The following is a 19,090-nucleotide window of genomic DNA, read 5'->3' as shown; positions in this document are numbered from 1 at the left end:
ATTTGCAGGTTGAGGACAAACAAATCATGCTGAAACCCTAGAAGGGTATTCAAACATCTATGCAATATATAATTTTATACTTTATGGTTTTCTTTAGATGAATTTGTCACAGCCAATCAATACATACAACATGCAGGCAGAAGCACAATGGATAAACCTTGCTAATCAAAAAGCTTCAGCAAAAAAGCCTGAAGATGCTGCTGAAAGATGAGAAGCTCCATTATCCAGCTCCATTATTTTTGAACCATCTCTTTATTCAACAGACTCACGGTTCTCCAATTTTTGTTTCCTACAAATAATTTTAAAATTGCTAGTATTTTAAAGGAATTATTTAATGAAGACTTTTTGTCCTGGAAATCAAAAGTATTATTTCAGTAATCATAGCCATGCTATCCCAGGGTGCAGAATATATATGCTTTGATTTGGTTTACCCTCACTATAATTTCATTTTTTTCTGAAAAACAAAGAAATTATTTTAAAAATGTGAACAGGTGCTGTTCTATATATATATATATATCAGTCTTACAGACTTAAGTGGTATCATCTGACTTTGCTCATAGTAATCTTTTTCTCAATTATCAAGATAGCAAATTAGGTGCTGGGATTAGTGTAGTTATTGTTAACCAAAGCATTTAGAAATCGCCTCAATAGAATTTGCAGACTACCATAGTTTCATGGCCACAGTTTGCATGGAACTATCCAGAGTTAAAAACAAAAGGATCTAGAAATTGTTTAAAAATAAAACAATCCTCAATTTATTGAATTATAAAATAAAATGCTAGCTAAATGACAGTGAAGCTGGAATAATGCAAATTAGCAGTGGATTCTGAAAAGATATTGACTTAAGAGTAATAGTTTGTGAATCACTCTATTAATATTAGTATTTTGATTAATGTGTGCTTGGTTATTTGTAATAATCAGCTATTAAAACTGAAGAGGATGGGAAACAAATGATCTGCTGATTCTCCTTAGGTGGTAATTTGGTTAGAGCTGAAGCTGTAACTGGCCTATTGACTAGTACTTTCTGACAGAAGAGGAAACATAAAAAATATTTATGATTTTTAAATATCCAGGAAAATTTGGTAAATATTCTTACATATTTATCAGTAATCCAATAATAGGGGGGACATCCCTACTGAATTAAATTTGTCTTCCTAAAATCTGGATTTTTCCCCCCCAAGGATTACAACTTTTACAATTTTAAGTGTCCTCAAGCAATTGTATTACAATTTTGTAATACAATTTTGTAATACAAAAGCCATATTATAGATTTTCTTTGTTTCTTGGGATTTATGCTCTATTACAATCAAGAAGACTCTTGGCACCTTTGTTACACTAATTATTCAGATTTTATGAGGTAGATCTAATTCATAAAATTTAGTCAAAGGAATGAAATAAAAAGTAAATAATTTATTATTATTATTTAATAATAAATACAATATAAAAGCTGAAACTTCTGTCAAGTATTCCGTTAGCATGACACATTTTTAGGGTGACTTAAAAGCATTAAAACTAATACCTTCAGTACATCAAGTAGGCTTAATATATCTGTAAAACAGAAATAGGGAATCTGCATCTCAAGATATTCTTGAACTATATCTTTCAGTGGTTGCAACGAGCATGCTCAAACATGAAACGACTTATGTTTGGGCACAGGTTCTTCATTCCAGCTTTAGTTTCTGGCTCACAATAAAAGCACTTTGCTCTATGCAAATGTTTGTGATACAGACTATTCTATTAGATCAAAGTAAGAAGCCTTTATCCTTTCTTTAATAGCAGCAAGGAAGAGTGACAGAGAGTCCTTTGCATTCTGTAAAAGATTTTAAATAATCCTCTGTGGCTCTTAGTTAACTCAAGTTTCTATCATTTTTATTTATTTATTTACATTGGAATTGTTGGCTTAGATACAGTCCTAAATCACCTTCCTTGCAGCATCTAGAACTATCTCCATCCATTTTCAGGTAAGAAAAATATAGCAGTATCCCAAAATACATATAATTAAGTTAAATAAAATGTGCTTGTGTGTGTGTACCTGCGTGTGTGTGTGTGTGGGGGGGGGAATGCCAAATGCCAAAAAATCCTAATCCATTCACAAGTAAAACAATTCACACACTTTATATTCCATTAAAACATTAATGTCCAGGCTTGTTCCCACAAACTGCCCATTTATGACCTGGGGGGGAATCCCAAGTATGCATTCTTTTGCTTTTTAAATTTAACAGCCACTGGTGGGCAAGTTAGATTAACCAATTCATAAATTAGCTTTTTTATCCATATGCAGAATTACTTTCCAGTTGTGTCTGAATCTAGGGGGCAATGCTCATGTCCATTTCTTAGCCAAGAGAGCCAGAATTGTCTGAAAACACTTCTATGGTCATGTGGCCAGCATGATTTTATGCAAAGTGCATAGAACACTACCTTCCCACTGAAGCAATACCTATTTACCCGTTCACATTTGCATGCTTTCAAACTGCAAGGTGGTCAGGAGCTGGAGCAAGTAATGGGAGCTCACTCCATCACTCTTGAACTTGGCCCTTGAACTTGGGCTATCTGCTTTTCAGGTGACAAGCTCAGCATCTTTATCTTCTGAGCCATTGTGCCCACCTATTCAGAATTAGAGTTCAGTAATGTTATTTTGTCTGTTTTGTTCTGTCTGATCTTCTAGCTAAGTATGTGTATACCACAAGCAATTCCTGTGTGGGACATTATTGGGACTCTAGCTTTCTAACAGGAAAAATGGAAAAACAAAAAAATAAGTAATAACTTAGAAGCCTCATAGCACTTTTCCCTTCTGCTCTAACTCTGACTTTTCCACCTTGCAGGCCTAAATGTCTTAATTCTTTCCCATATAATTATTTCATCAGTAATGTTCCATAGTGGGCTTAAAACCTGGCTCTGTTGATTGGCCTGAAGCCTGGACAAGGGCATGTCATCCTGGAGGGAATTACTGGATTAGAAGAGCTCACCTCTACTCTAATATATAATCCCCTCCCCACATTATCTTAGCTACTTCCTTGTTGATTTTAATGTACTTATCGAATTTTAATCTTTTATAATATAAATTTATTGTAAGCTGCCTAGAGTCATGGGACAGAAAGATGGATGGTGAATAAATGTAATTAATAAACAAATCACTAAACAATTAAATGTTAAAACTAGGCCCTATGGCCCTCATGAACAGTAAGATAAGATTCATGTCTGTAACATCTTCTTTCCTCCATCTCAAGTACTCTCTCCCTCTGTCTATAAATACAATGTGGGCAAACTAGAAATATAATTGAACTGAAGCAGTCACCAGATGCACACCCAATTTCCAAGATTTCAGGTTGCCTCAACTGTAAAAATATTTTCTTCAAAATATGCAACTGTTTTAATAATAATTCAGAAAAAATATTATGTACAAAGAAACAAGACTTCGTGTTTCTGATGGAAAAAGATAGGGTGTCTGTGAATTACAGTGGCTGGATCATAAATTTAAAAACCAAGAGAGGTAAGTTTCTCTAGTGCAGAAATAGAAACTGATCTCTATGAATTAAGGAACAAGGTTTTTATACATAAAAGGAATTCTCAGTATACTTGGGGCTTAGAAAAAGTTATCAATATGGCATGCACTCAGGCCCAAGAATAAATGCAAATTTAAAAAGTATATTATGAGCACATTTTCTAAATTTTCTCCAAAAGATGCCCATTTTGCATTGGATCAAAAAAGGCAGGTAATGTTTTCCAGTAGCATCAACTTTCCCTGCAATGATGTAGCCTTCACAATAGCTGTTTTTGTCAAGCCCAATGGCGCCTAAGTGCATGTCCAAATATTTTTGGAAGGTTATCAAAAGCATTTCAAACTATGGGTTTGCCTAGTAAAGGAAAGCAGGATTTAAGCATGCAGAAATGAATGGAATAAACAAGATCAGAAAGGGGGAAGGTTAAGAGTTTAAAAAAATGAAGAGAATAACAAGCCCATTCCACTCAGAGGTACATCGACTAGCCAGCAAGAAAGAGGAGGGGTGGCCCTTAGAAGCTCTAGTGCCTACAGGTACTCACCAAGTGGAGGAAAGCCCCGAGCAGGGCTTGTATCTCGGCTGCTCTCACGGCTGGTATCGCGGCTGCACCCCTGACTCACGCTGGGTCGGGGGATACGGCTGCTCCGTGCTAGCATGCAGCATGGAGAGTTTCAGAGAAGGTGAACACAAGTTTAAAGAGGATACAATGCTCAGACAATAAATTAACAGTTTGGTCATTACTGACATTAGTAAATATCCCGGATATCTGCCAATCTGATTTGTCACGTATAAACTGTGATACATGCTGAATTTGCCCAAGAGCATCTCAGATGTTGACACTCCCGAGAGCCTTGTTCTATTTATAACAGGCCAGAAAAACTTATTTGGGAAAATAGGGTTACAATAATATCAGGTTTACTTAGATTCCACTTAAGCGGGGGGGAGGGGGAGGGAAGGAGGAGAGAGAAAATACGAGGAAAGAAAGGTTGACTCTATTTTAAAGGGATAAATAAATGATTCTAATGAGGAATCAGCAATAAAAACCTAACACATTTAGGTTTTATTTATGTAATTTTTATACAGACTCATCATAATAAATTAGATGACATAGGAAATAAACAGGATATTTAACTAGGCAAAATGTCAAAATGAACAACTTATTTTATATTCTTCTTTGGTGCATAGTGTTATTATGACTGTTTTAAATTCTTCTCTATCGCAGCCATAATTGGGCCTACCCTTAGAGGTTCTCTTTCTGAGAAAGCCAATCAAAACCAGGTTCAGGGAATCAACATTAAAAAAAACATGTTGAATTTTCCCATAAAAAATACTAATTCATATGAGCACATACACAGAGGTTTTTTTAAACAACTTTTACTTGGGTTGTCTGGCTCTCCTACTCCTTCCTATATTTATCCTGCCCACTAACAAAAATTTGGGACTGCAGACTCCTCAAGGCAGGAATCCATTCTGGATTTGTTCAATAGGCTATATTGATGGCAAATACATAAATATTAAAAAAATAAAAGAATGGCATTTTAAAAGGCCATAACCCTGGAAAAGAGAGATAATCTTTCCGGCAGCACTTGTTTTGAAATAATGATGAATACTCCTAGTGTGCATTCGTGTTCCTGCCTGAAAGCAATTATATACTGTGGTATGAAGCTTTTCAATAAGAATAAGAAATATGGTCTGGATAGTGTACAAATGATTGTTTAATTCACTTTCATAAATTATCCCATTAATTACTTCACTCATTAATGAACCAATCATCTAAAAGCTGAAGCTGCATAATTAACAAATGAAAAACCAATTGCCTGTACCATCAGAACTCCAACAGAGATGGGACAGTATTTGTCATAAACTGCTGTCATAATGTTGAATAAGAAAGTGGAACTAAAACAAGAAATATACAAAGTCCCATCTGTTTGTACCTGGGAAAGAATATAAGTTTGTGAGTGTGGAGTAGAAAATGTTTCAATCAGGCCATGTTATTCAATGGTCTATGTGCTCTTCCATGCCCTGTTGGTGACGATCAGCAACGTATCACTGAGATATGGCTGGGCAAGAACTGTGAAATATATCTATTCAAAATCTACAACTAGCTTACTTGCTTTGATTCCAAGATAGGATAGGGGAGGAAGTGTTAACATTCCACAAGTACTTTGTGGTATCCAGGCCTACTATTCCCCATGTGGCGGGAAGAAAGGTCCAAATGGTGAAGTTGGAAAGCATGGTCAAACTAATATATTTCTGGTGTGATGTCCCCTCTTATTTCTCAATTTTCTCTCAAAGTTTTTGTCCTTTACTAGTGATTTCTTGTATACTTTTTCAACCTCCATGCCGTAGGGTTTTAATATCATGAGCTGTCAGGTATTGATGACTAGACCACATATACATTATTACAATAAAGAAATAAAGGGTTCCCAGTTTATTTTGGTTAACTGTAAAAAGGCAACATGCTTGAAGTATAGAGCTTATTTGTTCTTGCGTTGTTTCTCTCTTCATGCAGGAAGAAAAACTTAACTACTGGTAGGTAGGAACAATACAGCATGCTATTGTCTTGTCTGCCAGGCGTTTGGTTCTAGCAATTAGTGTTTTGGCCACGGAGTTTATCTGTGTTATTGCTAGAACCAAACATCTGGCAGACAAGACACACATAAAGACTGAACTATGCACCCTGACTAAAGTATTGACAGCCAACGGCTTCCACAAAAGCAAAATCACCAGCTTGATCCACAAAAACACACTGAGACATAATGGAGACCCAGAAGATGAACAGACCTATGGAACAGCTGTCCTGCCCTACATAAGAGGTACTACAGACAAAATCAGTAAGATACTACACAGGCATCACATCAAGACTGCCTTCAAAACAGACAGAAAAATAGCAGCCATCCTTAGAAACCCCAAAGATAAAATTGACCTGGAAAACCAAGGCATATACGAAGTCCCCTGTGCATCATGCCCGGCCACATACATTGGACAGACCAATAGAAGAATTAGTACCCGCCTGGATGAACACAAAAATGCAGTAAAAAAGCTGGAACACACTTCCTCACTAGTCCAACACATGAAAGCCACAGGTCATAGCATCAACTTCAATGGCACCAAAACCCTAGCCACTATAGAAAACCCCAGCCACAGAATTATCAGAGAAGCCATAGAGATTGAAAAAAGACCTGAAAGCATGAATAGAAGAGATGATTCCACCAGACTGTCAATTATTCGGAAGCCTGCACTCACAAACAAAAAAAATCTCCACACCACTAGCCAGGCAAACACCTGGGCACAAACAGATCCCCCCTGATACCTCCAGCTCAAACACACCCCAACCAGGCACCCAGATGAAACCTACCTTCCTAACAAATGATAGCCGTCCATTTACTCGGAGCCAAGCTGCACTAAAAGCCTCCAATACAGGAACACGATGTTGCCAGCCAATCAAGACACAAAAAGAGCCACAAAACAGACAGAAGATATTAGAAACACCAATCAAGCAGAACACAGCAAACTCCAAGACCAATAAACACAGACCAAGACTCCCAACCAATCAGGATGAAGAAAAAACCATTCTGGCACAGCAGTAGGCTAGCCCCAAATTTAAAACTGAAACAACTGTAAAAGTCTGACTCACAGACGAACACAATACAGAAGCCTGATGATGGCAGATGAGATTCTGCCGAAACGTTGCTACAACTTTAAAAGCACAACTACAATGACGTGGGAAAATACCCGAACAAAGCTGAATACCATACATGTAAGTACTCATGAAAACTTAAGAAAACAAATATATAGGTACTCCAGGTACTGCTTCATGATTTGCTTTTGTAAACCAGGCCTGCACCCTCAAAACTAAATCTATGCTTTCCTCCCACTTTGCCTGCAGAAGCCTGCATGGTTGAGATTTCATTTGAGACTTTTTGTGCTATTTAGACAAGAATTAATTATTACAAGTAAACAATATATTTATTTCTTGCCACAGTCTTAAATCCAGTGAAATCATTAGTTATTCACAGAGTTGGGATCATATAAAATTATTATTATAGGGGATGTTGTACCACAAAGATTGAAAACTCTTTTGAAAACCACAAAGTGGTGAATGACCTTATTGGCCACAATTTGGTGCTATGTCCTTTGATCCTTTTCTGAAGCATATCTATGATTTATCTGTCTTATTTTCTCCTCCATGCATTCTGCCATGTCTATTTGTGCAAATGTCTGTCGGATTATTCTCATTTTCCTTCTCTGATACCAAATTCAAATCCTTTTTCTTCCCACATTCCCACCTCATTTTGGGGGGTGTGCCTTTTCAGCTTTTCTTTGCTGAAACTGAGAGAACAGATTTTAAAGCTATTACATTTAAATGTCTTGCTTGTTCATTGGAAGGCCCCGGTTCCAAATCTGAATTGGCATATCTCAACTGCATTTCCTAATTTCAACCTCTAAAATAAGATTTGCCATGACTACTATTTTATATTAATAATGTGTAGTTGGGCATTTGTGCATAATTAATATATCTGATGATAGAACAGTTCTTCAGGTTCAGTCTATAGCAGTACTAACAAGTTAATTAGAAAATAACCCTACATATAAAGTTTAGCATTTAGCCTAAAAGCAATAGGTGCAATTTTTGATCAGAGAAAACAATAACAGAGCACAATCTCTAAAACTCAAAGGGAGGGTAAAAGTGGAGAAGCTTGTATTATTCCTGTAAGACAATACATTTGGTATCATCAAATGGTACTGAACCATGTCAAGTGAAAATGGAAATAAAACATATCTGAAGGAAAAACTGTTTCTTAATTAAAACAATAAATTATTTAATTAGAAAACAATTGTTTTCTAATTAAAACAATAAGTACAAACATAGGCAATTTATGTTAATCCCACTGGCAACTTTATCTTTGCCTATCTTGCTATTAACAAACTCAGCAGACGATCATAACTATGAAATCATTATAGCAAAACTGTGATTTGTTTCAGGAATTCTTTTGCCCAATCAGCATGAGAAAAGAAATCAGCCTCTTGGCTCTGTATCGCAGCCAAGAAAACTCTTACCTAGAGCTATCCTGCTAGGGCTGGTCTCTCGGCTGCAGCCCTGGCTTCGAGGGACTTTACTGCGTTTGTCAGTAGATGAGGATGATGTTGGCATTGGGTGTCCTCTGGTTGTTCCACTGCTAAGCCCACCATATGCACTTCCCAACAGCTTGCCAGGAGAGCTAGATCGACTACCAGCTACAAAATAAATAAATAAATAGGTAAATGCTCTTAAGTCTTCAGAATATTTCAAACCATTAAATTTACTAAATGTATTTTTTTTAAAAATCAGTTTAATTAATAGTAAATTAAAAATAAAACAGGATACAGAAATTCTTCAAGATGATATGTTTAAAAAGGGGGTTAACAACATAAATTAACAATAAAAAGTGTTGAGGAGGATGAATGAATAGAAACACAACCTTGACTGATACTACTCATCTTAAAATTGGTCAAATAGGATCAGCCATACCAGCAAGATATATTTTATACAGAAGCAACTAATGAAGTCACTCTCTCTCACATGCATGCACATACACACAATTTCTCTGTCCCATTGTTTGTTTTTTCTCATGCATCTTGCAAGGAAACTTTTTGAAATATTCTTTTACCTTCCAACCACAACACTGACTGAGCAATTGCCAAAAAAATAGGCATTCAAATCCAACAAATTATGAAAGTGATAATGAATTTTTCCTTTTGTCACAAGACAATTTGTGTTATGAAAACCTATCTTTGAAATTCTCTAATTGTCCCTGCTGCTGTTAACTTGGCAGATATTTGGCAGACTACTGACCAACGTGTGGGACCAACATGGAATAAGCCTTGCTACAAAGCTCAGTCTACCAAGCAGTAGTGCTAACTACCCTGATGTATGCCAGTGAGACTTGGACTGTATATAGGAGGCCCACTAGATAAATGAACCACTTCCACATGACCTGTCTCCGCAGACTTCTGAGGATCCAGTTGCCGGACAAGGTGCCAGACACAGAAGTCCTCTCCAGAGCAGGCCTGCCATCAGTTCACATCCTGCTGACGAAAGTCCAGACATGTTGGGCAGGCATGTTGGAAGGATGACAGGCCACCAAAAACAACTAAACAACTCCTCCATGGAGAGCTGTCTCAAGGAAAGTGATCGCATGGGGGACAAAGGGAAGTGATACAAAGACATGTTGAAAGCCTCTTTCAAGTCCCTGGATACTGACACCACCTCCTGGGAAACCCTGGCACAAGACTGATCAACATGGAGCACGTTGAGCCACCAAAGCTGCCAGACATTTGAAGACAGAAGAACAACCATCTCACAAGAGAAGCAAGCACTCGGCAAAGCCAGAGCTGCAAATGCTGCAACAACGGTGCCCACACATGGCTGCCCAACATGTGGCAGAACATTTCGTGCCTGTATAGGTCTTACCAGCCACCTGTGGATACACCGTGGATAGCCCACAACCTGTTAGATGTCAAGGTCCTCTTTGAACATGATGGACAAACATGAACTCACAACATTTTCATAAACATTTGAAGACATCTTCAAATCCTTTTTCCGTTCTTCAAATTTACAGTCCTAATACCCTGTTAGCTAGGGGTCCCACTGCTCATTGAACATACACACGGGTACTTTGTCTAAGTACGTCATAGATATATCTAAACGATTTTCTAGCTAAACTTTCATTTTAAAAACACTAGGGTTTTTTTTAAGCCTCAGGGAATACAAGACTTTCAGACATTGAATCAGTTAAAAACAGTAGTATGAGAGACTTTACAGACATGTAAACAGAGTGAAAAACAAAAAGGTGTTTCTTACCACCTGCAGGGTTAGCTGATCTGGATCCTGGATTATGACAGCAGATGAAAGGACAGGCAGAAAGTGAAGCAGAGAAAGCGAGACAATACAGAGTTCAAGAAGCATAGTTATTTGCATAGTTATTCCTTTTTGACAAGCACTTCACTGCTCACATTTTATTATGGATTAGTGTGTGGCAAGATGGTTCATGAAAACATTTCTGCCAAGTAGTAAATAACTATTTAGAGTAGAATAAATTTTAATTCTTTATGCCTGATATCCATGAGGCTGGTGGGGCACAGGACAAACAAATAACATTACTATCCTGGTATAGAAATCCCATCAATGCAATGTTGCAGAATATGCAATGATATAACAGAAAAACAAGACAAATATTACAAGGGTTGTGCTTATAAAACAGAATGACCAGACAGTATAGAGATTAGTAACAAAACAACAACAACAACAAAAAGCATCAGTCACCTTAAACCTAGCATTCTATCTACTAAACAGTTTCTGTTTCTGGCTATGATTTATTACTTTATTTTTTTAAAGATAAAATAAGCATCAGAAATGATACTCACTAGCAACCATTTCAATTGGCATAAATAGTTATCTCTAGACACATACGCAGAGCAATCAATAATGCCAAAAATTTTGTGTGTCAGTTTGTGGACCAAGGCACATAACATTTGGGGATTGAGAAAACAAATACAACAGTTCTAACAAGAAAGCCAGCCCTACCAAGCGTTTCCATCTTTTGCTACACTGCATTGTATTAACAAGTGAAATACTTGTTTCAATGTAATGCTAAGTGCTTTTAAAGTACTTGAAACACAGAAGACTTTAACCAATAGCATTACATGATTTTTGGAAGGCCTACAGACTAACCTAACACAGGAAAAATTCAGGCATTTCTCTGTGTGACAAAGATTGAAAATCAATTCTGTTAAACAAATACTAACACTCTCTCTTTGTGTGTGTGTGTGTGTGTGTGTGTGTGCGCGCGCGCATGCATATGCATGTGCAGGTACTACAGTAGTTGTCATCTTAACAACCATTCATTTAATGATGGTTCAAAATTATAATGGCCTCAGAAAAAGTGAATTATGACCCATTCTTGAAATTACAACTGTTCTAGCTCCTCAGCACCTCACAGTCACATGATTGCAATTTAGGTACTTGGAAACTGATTCACTTTTATGATCGTTGCAACAGCTTGTGGTCATGTGATCATGATTTGCAAACTTTTCAGCTAGCTTTCAACAAAGAAAGTCAATTAGGAAAGCCATATTTGTTTAATGGCCATGTAATTCATTTAACTATCATTTGATTCACTTAATGATCATGATAAAATTGGTTGTAAAATCAGGGCCAGTCATGGGATGGCTCACTTTAGGACTGTATTAATTTACAATGAAAATTCTGGTTCCAAATGAGATCCTAAGTCAAGGATTAACTGTATCGATAAAAGCCTGCCTAAGATGAGGAAAAATCAGGGGGAAAAAATTATCCATGACTTGTGGACATGTTTGTGCCATATAAAATTAGTAGCCTTGCCACAGAATATACAGTTTTATAGAGGCATTTACACTAAGCTGTCAAACAGCAATTTTAGATGAATACGTTTACTACCCCCTACTCAAATTTTTGTAGATGTGAAGAGGGCATCTAACTTATTTACATTATATTTTATGCCCTTTCGTCAGTAATTAGTGAACTCACTGAGACAGACAGCCAATTCTGAAGAGCATGAAGGCTTTTTTCCCCCTTAACAATCATTATGAATGAAAATCTTTCTGCAAATTCACTGTCTATTCACAATTCACAAACAGGGGCTTGAAACTTGAGTGTCTATTCACCCCATGTTTGGGAAGACACATTGCCATGATGCAGAATAAATTAATGATTCTGGTTCTCGATAAACATTGTACATCATGCAGTCAGAATGCATGTTTTGCCAAACAGTATGTACTTATTTAGGCATTACTAGTTTCCCACTGTCATTTAACATATGAAAGTCAGTTCCCCATATTTGCCATGTGCTGAGGAAGAAAAAGAATTGGGAAAGAAAATTGTTGTGGGGGGGGTGGGGGGAAGGACACTGGAAAGAAAACCAAGAAAACCTCAGCTTGGCTTGAGGACCAGTGACTGGTCTTATTTTGTACCGCTGGATTAGCCAGAAACTTGGGAGAAACTCAAAAATAAACCAGGATTAAACCACCTGGTTTATCAATAGTTAGACCTATTGACTACTCATAGTGAAAAGAAAACAAAATTATTAAAGCAAGTCATAGTTTCACATTATGCTTTGTTGTCCCTAAATAGTCATATTTTATCTTAACTCAAATAAGGCACAAATTGGCAATATAATTCCTGGCTTAGGCATCCTATGTGGTATGAGCCAAGTCACTACCTCTGTACGCAGGAGTTCGTGCTCATGTGAAACATGACATGACTAACATGATGCTGAATGGCTCCATGTGGGGACGGATGGAGTGCTTATACAGACTGTCTACTACTTCCTGGATTCTCTGCCCCAGCTGACATTTTACATTTAAAGATTTAAAAAAAAAGAAATCAAGAAGAGGAATTTTTCAAAACAAAGTGCCAATCTCTTGTATCTTCATTTCCAGACCATCCCATCTTTACAAATCATGCTTAGAGTAATGAATATGGGTTCTGCCAGAGGTCCTGGGAAACCCAGAGCGGGATGGAACCCATCAAATGGCTCATGTGATCTGCTGTTGTCGGGGCGGGGGGAGGGGTGGGAGTTGGGGGGTGATCCCCCCCCCGATTTTGTTCTATTGTACTTTATTAATTTATTTGATTCTTTTTATTAGTTTTTATTGTTTTTTTTTAAAATATGGTTTTACATTCTGTAAGCTGCCTTGAGCCACCAAATAAATAAATAAATAAATAAATAAATAAATAAATAAATAAATAAATAAATAAATAAATAAATAAATAAATAAATAAATAAATAAATGAATGAATGAATGAATGAATGAATGAATGAATGAATGAATAAATAATTAATATCCTGTGGAGTTAAGTCTCAAGTGTATTTTTTAAAATCTGTGTATCATACCTAATTTATCAGGACCTAACTACAGGAATTAACTTTTAAAATTGCATTTGAAGAATATTCATAGCATTTAATGGAAACACTGATGTATATGAAAATAATGCAGGCAAGAAAAACAAACTTGAAAAATACACTGTCTCCTCCACAATAACATACTAAATGGTTTCTTACGCTGGGACTGCGAAACTACTTTAGCCCGACTGCGGCCTCGAGTGTCAGCAGGTGTTGAAGTGATACTACTGGTGCTTCCAGAGCTTTGCCTCCTTGTGCGAATTCGACCTGAGGAAAGAAAAAAAGAACAGAAAACTGACAGTTAAACTTTAATGTGATTGTGGTTAATATTCTTTCACTCATGCCTCAGTTAATAGTTTTGCAATCTCACTAAAATGAGAAAATTGTAACAAGAGGGCGAAATTGGATTCCCCAAATTAGGAATCTGATGTAATTCCCCCATTTATATACATTAACTAAAATGGAAGCTTTCTACTTAGTGCAATATACCAATCACTAAAGCTGGGCATGGTTCTAAAACGATTCTGAAGTAGGTGGGAATTTGTACAAGCTCATTAAAGCACTCCTATCTTATTCAGACTTCTGAACAAATATGAAAAAAGACATGGCTGCCTTAATGAGTAGCAGAGAGACTCTGTATTCATATGGCTTCTAATGAATATTTTCCAAACCAGTTTAGAATCATGCTCAACTTTAGAAATTATTTATCTTATTAAGGCAGAACTCCAGACTCAACACACCAGGAAAGAATTATATAACAAAATAAACTATTTTTAAAGCATACTGCAAACAAAAATTAATTTCCACCAGAACTAACAGGAAAAGGGGGGGAAAAAGAAGTATAGTCCTGTAACTTGCATAATGCTTAAATTATCAAGGCAAATACAAAACCAGAAGATAAAGTTGGGATTAAAGAGACAGAACTAAGTGTGAATGTAAAAAGGAAAGAACTACTGGAACATGTGCTAAGAAGAAATGAATGGCAGTATCTTCAAATTAATATTAAATAGGATTAAGCAACATGACTCTTATTTCACTCACAAGAAAAAGAGATTCCTTTGCCTGCAGATCACAATACTATTATTTATGATAATTAATTTATATGAATCTCTCTGGTGCTTCCATAGGCCTAATGTCATCCATCAGATAAGTTTTCCAGTAATCATTTTTGAGGGTATCATAATAAAGAGGTCCTATGTATGTAGAAACTAATTAGAGTTCCAGCTAACATGGAGAAAGACCAATGTGTATACATTTCTACCTACATAAGGCCACTTCATATTGGTACCAATCATGCAGTTACCAAGAGCTATGACCAGATTAGGACTGTTTGTCTTGTTTTTAGAAAAAGGTTTTATTGGCCATCACTATCAGGAAATACAGTGGTGCTTAAAAGTTTGTGAACTCTTTTGACTGTTCGAATTTCTGCTATTACCTAAAACCATATGGAGCTTAGCCACACAATTAGATCTGTTCCACAATAAAGTGGACATTGTTTTTATGCAGGATACTATCCAATTCAATTCAATCCAATCATGAATATATAACAAGGAAATTAAAAACATCAGTATAGTACAGTTATTTAATTAACTGAAGTCTTGTCTTCTTTTAGGGAGTGCCACATAAATTAAGAAATTTCTAGGAAGACTTTTTCCATTATATTTATACTTTTCTTTTAGTACTCTGACAATTATCTGTCTAAAACAGTTTGAAGTTGGTTTTGTGAATATCATCATATTAATGATGTAAATTGTTTAGGAAAGGACACTTGAAGATTATAATAAAAATGAAGGACAATAAAACATACTGGCCTATTTCCCCTTTCAGAGTCAAAAAAGCAACTTCAATTATTATTAAAATAATGTCATTAGTTAGCTTGCTTATCCAAAAGGCCTCTCTAGCATCCACTATCCTTTGTATAGAGTTGGATGCAAACAAAATACTGTTTACAGCCTGATTCTACAAAGAATTTATTTATTGTCAAATTTCTGAGACACTCCTAAGATTTATTAGAAGTCGAAATTCATATACTTAAACAAGTAAAAAACATAAAAGAAAATTTCATTTTATACTTTGAGGGTCAAATAGCTTTAACTAAGAGCCAAATATGAAAGGTATATGAGAGTGCTTGAATTGTTAATAAAATGGTCCTTTGGAAAGTTGAAAAAAGGATAAAGTTAAGGCTGAGTTATGAATGGGCCTATGGAGGATTACTACGTTAGAAAAAAATTATCAATCTCCTTTTAAGTTTTCTCATTCCCAAATTATTCTGCATTATTATAGTTTAGACAGAATCTGCAGTAAGCTTTTATTACAATGATTTTATTGGCATACTATTATCTAAACTGAATATGGCCTTTTCATCTAAAAGAAAAGAGGGATAAAGAAGTAAAAGAATACAATATCCAATAATACTTTATCCAGTACAGTTTAATACTGGTATGTACCTTTAACTCTGTTACTCTCTGTTAAAATAATGGGCATGCTAACACAAATATTCTCTCTAGATTTACTCAGACCAGTCATAATCCACTTTTCTTTATCACCCATAGCACTATTTCAGATGCATACTGGTCTATTTTATTATGGCAATTATAGTTCAAAAAATCTCAATACCATGAACTGTTAATTAGAAATCAGCACTACTTAAATCATGTCCAGATATCTTGAGAAAAACATTGAATGAATAAATAAAGTCAATATCTTTCAGTAGATAGATCCCTTCAGTTGGATACAACTGGTATTTATCTTGAACCTAGGTTTCCCAATTAGGAAAGGAATATGGAGTCACATGTCAGAGGTGGTATTCAACCTGTTCGCACCAGTTTGGGTGAACCGGTAGTGGTGATTTGCATGGGTTGCCGAACCGGTGGCGACCCCTGGCTGGCCATGCCCCTGACCCAGTCGCCCAGTCAATCACTTGCCCTGGTTGCTCTCCTAACTTTCCCTACTATGTGGCGGCCACGGCGCAGCTCAGGCGGATGTCCTATGGCTGCTGCACATGCGCACTGCCTGTGCAGCCATTACACATGCAATGCGCATGTGCAGTGGCCCCGGGACATTCACCCGCTTGCCTGCCCTCCTGCAACATGCTTTCTTCCTTCTCCTGGTGGATGTGCCTCTTCCAATCCAGCCCAGCCAGCCAGCAAGTGGCCATATGTCCAGCCACCCGTTTTTCAGTGCAAGAAGCCTTCCCCCAACCGGACAGCTGCTCTCCTCCTTCTCGGCCTGTTTGTTCTGTATGGCCTGTTCTGTATGGCGAAAGGGGTGGCTGGAGACCGAAAAAGAGTTGCCTCCAGCCACCCCTTTTTCAGCGCAAGAAGCCTCCCCCAACCGGCTGACTGCTCTCCTCCTCCTCGGCCATAATACAGAACAAAAAGGCAGAGAAGGAGCAGAGCAGCCGTCTGGTTGCACTGAAAAGGGGCGGCTGGAGACCAAAAAAGAGTTGCCTCCAGCCACCTCTTGCACAGCGCAAGAAGCCTGCCCCAACCGCCCAACTGCTCTCCTCCTCGGCCATACAGAACAAACAGGCAGAGAAGGAGGGAGCAGCCATCTGGTTGCGTTGAAAAAAGGGCGGCTGGAGGCGACTCTTTTTCAGTCTCCAGCCGCCTCTTTCGGAGTGCTGCACCACTCTGCTCGGACTTGCTTAGGCAAGTTCCTTCCGGTGCAATGGGCTAAATGGAGTGGGCCTGCGTGGCTGGTGCCTAAAACGCAATGGCGGCGCATTGGAGAAACAAAGCAAAGCCGCTGCAAGAACCCTATAGCCACCATGTGTTTTTTTCAGTGGGGGAGGAAGGAAAGTTAAGGTTTCAGGCAGTCAGGAAAGCCAAACCGAAGCTGCCTAGCCCAGAGCTGCCGGCTGGAGGGGGGGGATGCTGCAGCACACGCCTCGCTTGAATTTCCCAGCCCCAAAAGCAGGAGGGGAGGAAGTCCCACCCACAGCCCCTTTGATAGACCCGGAAGACTTGCCTGGTGGCTTTTTCGGGCAATAAGGGACCGGAGACTGGCCAGGAAGAACCCTTGTAATGAGCTATGCTGCCGGGCGCTTGGAAGCGTGTGTGTGTGTGTGTTCCAGGTGGGTCTCCTCTCCTAGCTTTAGAAGGAGAGAGGGAAGGAGGAAGGGAAGGGATAGAAAGAGAGGGAAACAGAGAAAGAGGGGGAAGAGAGAGAGAGAGAGAGAGAGAAAGAGAGGGAGAAAGAGAGAGAGAGAAGAGAGAATGAAAGAAAAAGAGAAAAGGGAAAGGAAGAAAGGAAAAGAGAAAGGAAGAAAAGCAAAGAAAGACAGGGTGGAAGGGAGAGAAAGAAAGAGAGAGGAAGTGAACGAGATATATGAATGAATGGATGGATAGATAGATACATGGAAGGAGGGAGGGAGGGAGGAAGAGAGAAAAAAAGAGAGGAAGGAAAGACACAAACCCTGGCTTCAGAAGACTCTTTGAAACAGCACAGCAATCTAGGGCTGGAAGGGATCGGAGGTCATCCTCTTGTCCAAATGTCTTCAAACTTGGCAAGATTAAGACATGGATTTCAACTCCCAGAATTCCCGATCTAACATGACTGGAGGAGGAATTCTGGGAGTTGAAGTCCACAAATCTTAAAAGCTGTCAAGTTTGAAGGCCCCTGTTCTAGTCCAACCCACTGCTCCAGCAGGAGATCCTTACAGAATCATAGAATAGCAGAGTTAGAAGAAACCTTGGAGGCCATCTAGTCCAACCCCCTGCTCCAGCAGGAAACTTTATATCATCTGAAATCTGAGAGGAACAGAGAGGAAAATTGGCAGAGGAGTTTCCTAGGACAAGGCTGCCATGCAGAGGAAGGCAGAGATAGTCCTTCACTTATGACCACAATTGAGCCCAAAATTTTGGTTGCTAAGCGAGAGTTGTTAAGTGAGTTTCACCACATTTTACTCAATCCATGATATCTCCTGGGTCTGTGCAGGCTAGGGAAGTAAATCTGAAGGTGTGTGCAATGTTCTAATGTACAGAAGTTATAGTTAAATGTGTGGCAGAAAGTGGACTGTGGGTATGTTTTTCCAAACGCAGTGAGGTTGAATGTGTGTAGTTTTAGAAGAGCTGTGTGTGTATGTGTACATACACATACAGTATATATAGTAGATAATGTATCTTTTTGTGTGCGTTTACACACACTATACTGTGTACACGTATGGCATATACACATAGGATTAAATAGTGTATTTTGGATATTCAGTAATAGAAAATAGAGAGGGAAATTGTATCTCTTTGAGGCCAGGCAAGGCACCCCTTGACGTGAGTGACGTCTCAGTTGGCCATGCCCACCCAGTCACATGACCACCAAGCCACGCTCACCAAATAAGCCACGCCCACAGAACCGGTAGTAAAAAAAATTGAATCCCACCACTGCAAATGTCCCTTTCCACTATAATTCTTATTGATTTCTTCTGGTCACTATAGCCAAATTCAAGGCCCGCAGGCTGCATCTGGCCCACGTGGTGCTTAAATCTGGCCCGCAGAGCTGGCCTGGAAATATCAAAGGACCAGCCCACAGTGCTTTGGACAGCTAAATGGCCGTGCGGGGCTCCCGCACTTCGTTTTCACCCTTCATGGCTTACTGAAGCACTCTGCCTGCCAAAACTAGGTCGAAAAATGGGCCCAAAACAGGCTGAAAAACAGGCCAAAAATGGGTCAA

The 19,090-nt window shown here is 38.2% G+C and overlaps 1 protein-coding gene across 33 annotated transcripts in view; it reads right to left on the bottom strand.

Annotated features, from left to right (window-relative positions):
- The window catches only part of CLASP1 (cytoplasmic linker associated protein 1), a 231,758-nt gene that overhangs the window by 63,518 nt on the left and 149,150 nt on the right, over window positions 1–19,090 (bottom strand). For 14 of the 33 annotated variants that reach the window (XM_087950241.1, XM_087950240.1, XM_087950243.1 and 11 more), the window contains 4 exons: window positions 13,583–13,690; window positions 10,345–10,371; window positions 8,562–8,738; window positions 4,042–4,149 (listed from right to left, as the gene is read on the bottom strand). In XM_087950241.1, coding sequence (XP_087806367.1) covers window positions 4,042–4,149; window positions 8,562–8,738; window positions 10,345–10,371; window positions 13,583–13,690 — 420 coding nt within the window. The remainder of the gene's footprint in view (window positions 1–4,041; window positions 4,150–8,561; window positions 8,739–10,344; window positions 10,372–13,582; window positions 13,691–19,090) is intronic. The other 19 variants (XM_087950266.1, XM_087950267.1, XM_087950255.1 and 16 more) reach the window with 3 other exon arrangements.

Source organism: Notechis scutatus, chromosome 1, assembly GCF_049901735.1.
Source record: "Notechis scutatus isolate UNSWTSFEM ecotype Mainland chromosome 1, rNotScu1.2, whole genome shotgun sequence".
Classification (NCBI taxonomy): Eukaryota; Metazoa; Chordata; class Lepidosauria; order Squamata; family Elapidae; genus Notechis; species Notechis scutatus.
The sequence above is the reverse complement of the archived record's forward strand: the minus strand, read 5'-3'. Positions and strand labels throughout refer to the sequence as shown.